This window comes from Cucumis melo, chromosome 3 (genome assembly GCF_025177605.1).
Source record: "Cucumis melo cultivar AY chromosome 3, USDA_Cmelo_AY_1.0, whole genome shotgun sequence".
Lineage (NCBI taxonomy): Eukaryota > Viridiplantae > Streptophyta > Magnoliopsida > Cucurbitales > Cucurbitaceae > Cucumis > Cucumis melo.
Genome location: NC_066859.1, coordinates 23,385,972 through 23,397,470, shown reverse-complemented (window position 1 = coordinate 23,397,470; position 11,499 = coordinate 23,385,972). Strand labels below are relative to the sequence as shown.

Here is an 11,499-nt window from a genome sequence, read left to right as displayed (position 1 = left end):
GTAAAATCAATTACTTCCAAAGTACACTTCATGTATGTGTTTAACTAGCTTAGGATCCGTTGTGTTTTGTTGCATGTATAATAGTTTATATACTAGATTGGCAAGTTCATCACATTAAAGTTTTAAGAAGAGTCGCCAGATACAGGTAAAGAAAAGCGTTGTCCGTCGGCTTCACACCATCTTTCGGTCTAAGCTAGCAGGTAGTCCGAGAGGGGGTGTGACATTAGGTGTGTCAATACTTCTTAGTCGAAAGGACTCTTATTTGACCTTTCTTTAACATGTAAACTTTCTACTACATGAAAAGAAGAATTAGGAACCCCACGAAGAGGACGAGGCGCAGAAGAAAGATGGGACACAAGATGAGTAGGTCTCCCGTTATTAGATCTGTTGATGAGGAAGAACTCTAAAAAGAATTAGGGCTCAGAGGCAAGAAGTTTTTCTCGATTAGATCTCATTCTCCCTTTGGCAATCCTTGCACCAGGTCTAACCTCATTTCGTTATTCACACGGATCCAGATTTTGAGGCCTTAACCTATGCACGGATGGGATGAGTTTGCTCTTGGTCATAGGGTAGGGGGATATTAACCATTCATGGATTCAGATTAGGAAACCAGCCCTTTTCAAAGCACTTCCTTCTAAGCACTCCGGGTGTTTCAGACCCTACCATCACTACCTCCAAGTTGAGTTCCACATTTGGATTATTCAACCTACTTTCTTTTCATCAACCTACTCCATACATACATGAGGATGCACTCTTGGTGTGGAATAATCAGCCTTCGCCACCTAGGACTCTCTCTTGCTAGAGAAAGCTAGAGGAATCGTTTGTCTTTGAATAGGTTATGTAAGACACATTCAAATAAGAAAGAGTAGATTCAAAGAAGATTGAAAATCCTAGTGGAAGGCTCCGTAGGAGTCGTTTGAAAGAAAGAAGTTCAAGGAAAGCAAGGATGTGAATTGAGTTCTGTTTCAGAGTGAGATCTCGGTAATCTCATTCTTCAGAATCAATTGAAAGATTGGCTTTAGAGACCTATCACGTAAGGGAGAAGATGAATGTGTTCAGGGGTCAGAAGGGAGGGAACTTCTCCTCCTCTCTCTCATATGCGATCAATGCACTCAATTTCTCTTGATTTGGGTAGTCATGGACTGGGCCTCAGAGGAAGTCAACCCCCACCACGCGGTTTACCAGGCTTGTTCCCAGCTCTTTGGTAGCATCTTCTTCCTCTTATATAAACCAAAACCATAGATTTGAGCGTCCGAACGTCTTTCACTTTGAGACCTCTAAATCTAATGATTATGACTTCTCTCCTTTCAGACGAGCCCTTGTCCATTGATGCAGTCTCGCTCTCCTTTTAGTTGAGCCTCCAGACCGCAAAGTCTTTAACTTTATTCTTAATGAGACCACTAAAAGAAAACGACCTTGAGAGAATGCAAGTCGGACAACTGCACTTTCTTGATCCTTGCTTCTTATCGAGAATACAAGCTCTGAAGCAGTCCATGCAGAGGGAGAAGTTAGAATATGCGAAAGAGTAAAGGGTCAGTGGCTGTGCCATTGAATAGAATCAGTTTTCTTAGAATTCCAGATTGACGGTGCCCGTAAGCGAAGAGGGGAAGGGAGGAGGAATCAAACCTCAGTCTCCCTTTTGGAAGAAGCCTCAGTCTAAGGGGCAAAGAACAACAAAAAAAAACCAACAATAAAATAAAACATAAATAAAATAAAATCAAACTAGAATATAAAAAAAACTCGTAGTTGATTTTAGTTTTTTAGACTTTTGATTGTTCTAGAGAGTTTGGATTGGAAAGGTTAAGGAAGAAAGCCTAGGCTTAAAGTCAGGAAAGAGGGATGGAGCGAGAAAGAGGCAACTAGAGTGGGAACTTCCTGCTACGTTGGAGGTCTTAACTATTAGTTTGTGTGAAGATAGAGAACATTCTTCTTCGAATATTTGTACGAAAGGAATGAGATCTTTCATCATCGGCTGCAGCAAAAGAGAAGCTTGCTTATTAAGGGAATTCAGTAGAATCAGTTTCTGTTCTTGCGGCAGCTAGACTACTTATTAGATTTTTCAAATTTGTCCTTGTATGATGTACTTCGGCCCTGATACTGCCTTCTGGAAGGTAAGTCCACATTTGCTGAGCTCGAACTGGAAGAGTTTGAACTAACACCATCTCGGTTAGTTTGTGAGCCATATCCTCCAACCTTCTTGTAAAACTTGTTCTTGAACTTGGCGAACCGTCTAGACAACAATTCAACTGCTTCAGCGAGATTTTCATTTTTCAGAAGCTTTTAGACTTTGTTTGTAGTTGTCCTCACATACACTTTGAAATGCGATTCCATTCTTCTTTTTCTGACTTTGATCTTTAAACAAAAGTTCAAATGTGTGCAACGATCGAAATAGCTCATCTAACTTCATAGTGGTTATGTCGTTAGCTTCCTTAATAGTTGTCACTTTCATGCTAAACCTGCAAGGGAGAGGCCTTAGAACTTTCTAGACCATTTTGGATTTAGCAATTTTCTCACCAAGAGCGAATGATTCATTGGCCAGATCCAGAACCCAAACATTGAATTTTGCTATAGTTTCATCATCGTTCATCTTAAGTTCTTCAAATCATGAAGTTAGGCAGCAATGGCTCGATCTAATTAATCTACTGAAATAAAGGAGAGCATCTCAAGCTCCTTGGAAAAATGGACAATTGAGTAAGAAATTGCCTTACGCTAACAACAACTTTTCAACTCAAATCACCCATTAATAAGGAATCCTTTCGTTGCACTCCTAATAAGGGATAAGTCTTTCTCTCCTTTTAATCGAGACCTTGCAAACCTTGTTCATTGATTCAGTTGAGTTATTTCATAACCTCTGGACCATTCCACGGTTTGTAGAATATAGACTCAAAAGGCTAGAAGCGAAGCGACTTAGAAGGTGCAAAGCCAAGGATGAATGAATATGAGAATCGATTGCCTGATCTTAAAGAAAGACTCTTAGAAAGATTACTATCTGCTAATGAAATCAGAAGATATAAGTCGTTTAATGGGTAATTAACTTATTGAATAAGTAGTTTATCAAGCTCTTCTTTCTTCTTGTCAATCCTCTTTCTTATCTTTTTAAACGTAAATTCACTATGTAACTCCCGAAGTTAAGGTAATTTATTTTAATTATCTTAAGTTTAATTTTAATTAGTGTTGGAATTAATTTGGGTGCTAATGGAATTTTTATTAAAGTTGTTTGTTTAATGAGATTTGTATTTGGGAGAAATTTGATTAATTATAGGTGACCGGTTCATATTCCATTTTATGAGTCCTAACCTTTGTATCCTAATTAAGCTAGTTCGGACCCTTATTTCATAAATCTATATGAATTTGAAAGGAGAGGTCCAAAGCTCATTGAATCAGGTCAATGCCCACTCGAACAATGTGAATCTAATAGGGAAAGTCGTTCAAACTTTATTCCTTCTTTATGCAAACGTTAACTTTCTCCTATTCTCGCTGCTGAACAGTTCTTAATTTTCTAACCAGAGACTAGCCCTTTTCTCGAAGAGAGGATCTCAACCCTCAAACCGGTGAGTTTCAGGAAAGGTGGGAATTAGTGGATTTTCTTGATAAGTAAATAAGAAACTAAAAGGAGTCCTAGTCTTTTAGTGGAATGAATGAGTCACCTAGACCTTTTAAATGAAACCAGTGAGGACTCTGAAATCTACCATATTTGACTAGGTTTGGAAGCTTGCTTTTCTTGTTAGTAGGTCAGCCCTTAGTCAAGCAATTCTTTCAGATCGTATGCCTTCAACTCAATCTTATCCTGCGTTCTTCGAGAAAGAGTTTGAGCCTATTTTCCTTGATTTTTGATATCATTCTTAGAAAGATAAAAGAGTGTGAACAGAGATGAAAGGAGAGTGTCTCATTTGCCTCACTTTGGACAACTAACCCCTTCAGTCTCGCCTCTCCCTTCTCGGCATAAGGATGAGGTTAAAGAAAAGGGGGACGGGATTAGTCTCCTTACCTCCCACCCATCATGGGCTTCCTATTAATCCGCTCATTTTAATCTAGCTGTCTGTCTGTGATCTCACTTCCTCAATTCTAGCTTCGTCTCCCTCTCAACTAATAAGAAAATATGAAGAACTCAAGAAGAAGTAAAGAAGAGCAACTAATACTGCTCAAGAAAGAATCATATATTCAAAAGATCTAAGTAGTAATTCAAGCTCTGAACCTCTTTATAAAGCTCTACAAAATTGCAAGTTATAGGCTTTCTTCCTTTTAGTAGGTTTAGAAAGCTCTTCTGAGCTGTGAAGGAAAGAATATTATTCAATAATATGGAAGTGCTTTATCAAGCTCTTGCTCTTCTTCTCTCTCTTTTCTCTTTAAATTGATTCTTGAATATGACAGTGTTTTCGTAAATTCTTTGCTCCTCCTCTTCTCTCGAAAGCTCTTCCTCTCTTTTTCATTTCTCTGATCTTTCATACTCTTCTCTTGAAAAACTAAAGCTCTTTTCTCATTTTCTCCGTGTGATCATGAACATCGAATGAAACTTCCACCATGAGTTCGAGCGGTAAAAGAATCAAGTAGAAAAGTCTCAAATTTTTGTGCTTTTAGAAGCATAATGGCCTATCTTAGTTAACTATGTTGGAAAAAGTAAGATCGAAAGTATGGACACCGTAGTCTCTCCTAGTGATTACACTTGTGAACTTGAGAATGTCCGAAATACTCCCTTGACCACCCTTAAAGGATTGCAACTTGTGAACTTGAGAATGTCCGAAATAATCTCTCCTAATCATAGTAGCGATTACATGGGAATCACAACAATTGGGTGTACAAATTCCAATTGGGAAGTGCCCGAATTAACTGTATTTGCTTTAATTCAAACTTCGAAAAATGTAGAAATATATATTTTTTAAAAAAACGATGTATTGTAATTGTTATTTAAAATATCTACGCATCAAAAATATAGAAAAATATTTTAAAAAATTTGTATTGTAATTGTAATTTGAAATATTTACTCATTAAAAGTATTTAAAAAAAACATATTTAGTAATTGTAATTCCCTACCGTTTGTTATAATCTTTCTTAATCAATGTGGTACATGGGGCATTGGCAAGAGCCTAACAAAAAAATTAGGCTAACAATATGGAAAGTTATAAATATGGCCAATCGACCGGTCCACGCCAATTTAAATGATTTAGTAACTTTAGTGAAATTTGATTGTTATTTGATGTTTTCAGTTAATTGTTTCTTCTGGTTATCTAATTGTCTTCAAATTGTCTAAATATGTTTTTAATATTGCCTACTGATTAACCGAACGATTACCTTTTATTCTTTATCTAATACATTGTCATTTAATTAACTTCTATTTTGATTACTTTCTATCATCTAATTATCATTTGACACCTTATATATGATTGAGTCGTTTTTTTCAAAATGATTTTATCATTTAGTAGCCATCTTATTACCTTTTATTCCTTGAAATGTAGCTGGTTATGGTATTGTCATCCTATTATCTTCGGGATTATATATCAAGCATTGTAATGAATGTTTAATCGTTTGTGCTCTTCCTTGTTCCTCGTTAATAAGATACAACTTATGAGGTATTACTTAGTAATCTACTACTATATATAATTGATAAGTAATTTTTGTACGGTCACGATTCTACACTCGCGAATGCATGCATGCATGAAAATTTTCATTAGTCATAGTGGTCTCTATCATATATTTTCCTCAATTACTCAATAGTTTTTTAATTATCATATGATTACCTATAGTATTTTGTTGTCTACTTATTGTTATTTGATTGTTATCTTGTTATCTTAGTTAGAGTAATTTTTTCTATGGATTGAAATCTTTTGTTAAATAAGATGGTCGGAGATGCACCAGATCCAAACCCAAAATTTTAAACTACCCACCCTTTCAATATATATAAAAATGCATTGCTACAAGAAGAATTATTGTTACTTTTGATAATTAAAATGAATCACATATGATGATTAGGAAAATATATAAGGATTTCATTAGAAGAAAATTGTGGTGGAGGCCATGTTTGATTCTGATGTTTGATTCAAAGTGTTTTTGACACCTAATTAGTTTGAAAAATCTTGAAACCCATTTAGGAAGAAGGATGATGGAGGAGGTGAGGATGGAGGAGGTGAGGATAAATTATGCATCCAAATAAAATGATCTGAATTGAATTAGTCTGCAAGTAGATTTTCTTGAGAGGGACTGAAATTAAAAATATCAACCAGAAGAATCTGAGAGACTTGAAAAATAGGAATAGGAGACTTGGAAAATAGGGATTGGAGACTTGAAAATAGGGATAGGAGAGAGAAGAAGACAATATGGATAGGAGGGAGAAAAAATGACCAATCACGGCAAGAGAAAAAAAAAATAAGAACTATGCTTTATGTTTGTTAGGAGGGAGCATCAATTCATAACTCAAAGACATATTATGGAAATATCTTAGTTTTGCTGTACATCACAATCTCCCCAATGATAATTAGATTTATGATTTTTGGAGTTGTGCAAATACTTAATTTAATGAAAATTGTGTATTTAATTTTAGCGAAGAAAAACCAAATTCAAATCCACCTACATTAATTTAATCGATTCATGGACCCTCTTCACGAGTTTCTCACCTATTTTTATAAATACTTTTACCACTTTTTGTTGATATTTATAATATTTTTTAGTATAATATTATTTTTTTAAAAAATAAGGATGATATTAGCATGTCCCTAAAATACCGACCTTTGGAGCTAAAAGTTAGTTATTATAGTTGAAGTATCTAGTTAGTTATCATAGTTGAATTATAATAATTTATATTTGAAGTGTAATAGATAAAAGCAAAGAATAACAAAATGATGAATATAAAATAGTAAAACTTTAGCAAACAGTAAATATTATAACAAGTAACAAATAAGTGATTTTGAAATAGAGTTTATTATAATTCGTTAACGACAAAAAAATTAAAAAAAAAAAAGTTGGAAAGTGTATAAAACTTCATAAAAGAACCCACATTTAAAATATTTATTATTATTATTATTAATATTTCAAAGAAACAAAATACATAGTAAGAAAGAACATTTATACAAACTCAGAACAACATGTATACATACATATTGACATACATATTATAACTCAAAGCACTCTTGTTAGTTCTAAAAAAAGAAGAAAAATAAAGGCATTATTGCTATATTATAATAACGCAATAATACTCAAAACATTCCTGCTTGACTTCACAATTGACAATTGCCTTCGTATTATTTTCTTCCTTCCTTATCTTACTTCCTTACATGTATATCTTCAGGTCTTTCTCTAAAATTACAAACTATTGACATATTACACCAGAAAAAGTAAAGCCAACCATGAAGGTTAGATTAATCAATATTTCTAATGGAAGTCACAAAGTAGTAATAACATGTTACAACACAAAGGTAAAGCCAAAAATTAATGTTAGTGTTATAGGTAAATTCAGCTAGCTCAACCTATATATGGAAAAGCCTAAGAAAGCTTAAAAAGCTTGAAGGTCGAGCTATAGTTGGAGAACTCAGAAAGCTACAGAGGATAGCTGAAGAATATGCACCACTGCACAACTAAAAAATTTGGGAAGAATTTTGTAACAGCCCGTATTTTTTAATATACGTATATAACAAAAACATGGAAAACTTAAGAAATATAAACACTTTTACAACTTACAATTCAACGGAAGCAATTTATTACAAACAATGGTTAGGTCTAATTATTCGCTACCCTTTATTGAACCTTCTACCTCAAAAGGGAGAATACTAGTCAATTAACGCTAACCTAAACACAATTTAACCAACAAAATTTCTCTGATGCTCTATCAAGATGTCACCAAGCCCTTAAGAAAAAACAGTTCAACAGCAGCCAGAGTCATGTCTGAGCATGAAGGCTTTAATACTGTTTTCACTCATGAAATGCACTGCTATGAGAGAGCATAGTCTTCCTCAAGACAAATGAATGAAAAAGCATAACGAGTTCTTTCAGTTAAACTTCTTTATTGGCAAATGCAATATTGCGTCTTTTACCTCTGGAAGAAGCTAATATGATACCTGGTCTAGGTTTCCTTATCACTTTGTTCATAAGGTGAAGGTACTGATGCCTCATCCCCATCAAAGGGTGCTTCTCTAACAAAAAATCCTTCTTATAAGCCTCCCTAAGAACCACAGTTTGTGTTCTAATCTTGTTTGATACATAAAATATACCTGGGTGATGAACTATGGCTTTCTTAAACCTAGAGCCAAACCCCAAATAGTCTCCCAAGCAGTAGATGTTCTCCTTTTCGGTTTTCTTTGAGATCGTAAGGTAAAGCAACTCATGGAGAACAGCCACAGCCCATTTCTCAGCTTGGTCACTATTTGGTGCTAGATGGAATGCATTCTCGTAGGGCGAAATGTAGGGCAGATGCTGCCACTCCTCCACCCAATTCATCACTTTCTTTTGCAAATCAAAACCCCTCGGGAAACTCATTGGAAATGCAATACGATTTCTTTTCCTACTCCCAAAATTGCCTTCCAGATATTCCCTTTTCTTCAATTCAGAGACTGCAAGGTCTTTCCTCCAAGAAAGTAGCTCTAATGCAAGAGTTTGTTCACCTGTTAAACAGTCTTTCACACTACAAACTTGAAAATAGTCAGGATAATCAGCAAGAAGGGTTGGAATGAACCTATACGGTAAACCCAAATCCCATTGCAGCTTCTCAATAACATATAGGGGCAATTTTCCAGCCCCTGTGAGCATCAATAGTTTTGCTAACCTCTTCGCAACATCATCTCTATGAGGTCGAGAGTTATGAATGGTTGATTCTTCCTTGTGGAGAAGTAAAGCTTGTGAGGTGATTTTGACGTGAGGATGGAGGCCAAGACTAGGCTGGAATTGGATGAAAACAGAAGGGTATAACTCGAAGAACTTGGAGATGGTGGTAGTGGGAACTTTGAGGTTCTGTTTAAGCAAAGAGACAGAAGAAAGTGGAACAGATGTTAAAGGACTCGAAATGATTATATTCTTGAGGGAAATTACTTGTTTGAGGTTTTTCTCTCTTTGAACTGCAAAATCAAGGTATGGATCTCTAACCCATTTGACCTTTGCATCAACAAAAGCACGAATCTGGGTGAAACGATGAGGGATTCTAGTAATTTGTAGAATCATAAGTAAGAAAGGTTAAGAAAAAAATTTCCAGATTGGGAAATAGAGATGGCTGACAATGGGAATCGAAAAGGCTAAACTGACCAAATTAGACAAGAGTTTGTAAATATCGAATAATCAAGGGGAACAAAAATTCGACCTAGACTCCGCTTGGTGGCTGCTTCGGAATCGAGTCACCCTAACTACCCTTAAAACTATCACCTGATTTGCCATCTGAAAACATTTTAAAATGAAAGATGAGTACAAAAATACTCAATAAGCAATTCTCATATCAAGCTTTGAAATTCAATTTTTTTCAAACTTTTCATAAACAAAAATACAAATCATTGCAGAACCTTCTGTCAAAATTTTGCTACAAAGAATACTTTCAAAATCAAAATATTGCAAGCAAATAAGCTTTAAAACCTAAATGCTTCAAGCTGAAACTCCTGTAATAAACGGTATTTTCATACTTTTTATGACACTAAAATTTCAATACTTTCAAAATAAAAGTTTTCAGTCGGTCAATACTTGAAATAAAAAAGCTTTCAATCAACCAATATATCCATACAAACAGAACTTTCAGTCATTCAGCTCAAATACAAAGTAGGAAAAATGCATAGTTCATGTAGCCCAGCAGGTATGGCTACCCCTTGGTAAGATCAACAGTTCATTCAATCCGAGATGTCAATTAACAATCGACCACATATGAGTCTCCATTTAAAGCAGGCAAAAAATTTCGAAACTAATAATCTCGATCGACAATGCTTGAAAATTCACTTCTTTGAACAGAGATTAATACCTATTGAACTTCCAAGAGTGACACTCGAAACCTATTTGAATAGGAACAAGAGCAATTATCCTTACCAATTTTTATCGAACTTTAGCTGGATCCAATCTTTAAACGCTAATTTGAAACCAATCAGGGTGTGGATAACAGCCAAAAGCTTATCCCCAAGCCACAAATGCTGCTGCAGCCTGCAATACATACCCAGTCGTCGAAAACGTGATCCATAACTTGTTGTTCGTTCACGCTGGAGTCTCGAACGGAGAAGAAACAAAGCTCCTGAAGCCGTTTGGAGTGAACGTAGACTGTCGTCGACTACAGAGCTGGGCGTTCGGTGGGTGTGGCCGCTGGAGTGTCGCCGGAGAAGAAGAGGGTCGGCAGCTATTTGATAGAGAAAGGAAGAAGCCGTTCGGAGTGAACGTAGACTTCCTTCTTTTCATTCCTTTGTTTGGAGGATACGAGGAATTGCATTTTACAAAATATGTTAGCACAAACTATTAGAAATTGCATTTTACAAAATATTATTATAATTAAACTAAAATTAATAACCTAGAAAAAACCAATTCTTGTTTAAAATAAAGACTTCTTAAATTAAAATAAAAACACAAATGTATTTTAATTTTTTTTTTATAAATATTCGTATATAAAAGTTTATTATGTTTGCTATATATATATGCTAAAAAATGTTTTTATTAAAAATCTTCAAGATTGATTGGTGGCGACCTTATTGTAGTTGATTGTTAGAAGTTCGTCGATGGAATCATTTGTAGACAATGGTTGAAGTTTGGCCGACGATGATCATCATAGTTAGCCTAAACCTTATAAATGATTTTCCTAAAATTTTTCAAGATTGATTGGAAGCAATCGAAGGTTTGTTGGCGACGGTCGTGCAAAGTTGGTTTTTGAAAGTTTATCCGTGTAGCCACCGTAGGTGGTGGTCATAGATTGGTTGACCACAGCCATTGGAGATTTGCTTAAGCCCTAAAAATAAATAATTTTTTTTGTCAAAAAAGTAAATTAAACCCTAAACTCAACAATTTTCTCTATCCCTTGTGGCTTATTTTAAGCGTTTTCTTTGTCAAAATAAGAATGGTCACCTTAACTAGCTAGATTACCCAAACACATGTTATAATAACCCAGGTTATAATAATTTGCAAATACAAATTACAATAACAAATACTATAATATTTTACACCCCAAACACGACTATATTAACTCATAATATAATAATCTGTACCAAACATCACCTAAAAGAATTTGTTTATATGAATATGATGCCTCTATGGAGAAAGACTTTATTTATAGCGGGTGATATTATAAAAGTTGGTGAAACCTAGGGGTGAGCATCGACCGGTCGATAAACTGATCTGAATGATCGAAATTGACCGAATCAATTTTTTATTTAATAGTAAAATATATATATTATAATTTAATATCATTAATATTAAACTATATAAATTTGAATATTATTTATATATTAAATGAATTAAACCGACCGAGATGAATTGAGAAAATCAAACCGATCGCTGACGATGGTTGGTTTATACAAGGTCGGTTTTCAGCGTTTACAAAAGTTGCCTCCGCCCCACGATGAC

General features: G+C 34.9%; 1 protein-coding gene across 1 annotated transcript; it reads right to left on the bottom strand.

Annotated features, from left to right (window-relative positions):
- Positions 1 to 7,619: 7,619 nt before the first annotated feature.
- On the bottom strand, positions 7,620 to 10,397 carry LOC103496453 (protein WHAT'S THIS FACTOR 9, mitochondrial). The gene is made up of 2 exons (XM_008458305.3): positions 9,985 to 10,397; positions 7,620 to 9,351 (listed from the first exon to the last, which is right to left on the bottom strand). The coding sequence occupies exon 2, from the start codon at positions 9,139 to 9,141 to the stop codon at positions 7,981 to 7,983; it is 1,161 nt and encodes a 386-aa protein (XP_008456527.2). The 5' UTR covers positions 9,142 to 9,351; positions 9,985 to 10,397; the 3' UTR covers positions 7,620 to 7,980.
- Positions 10,398 to 11,499: the final 1,102 nt, after the last annotated feature.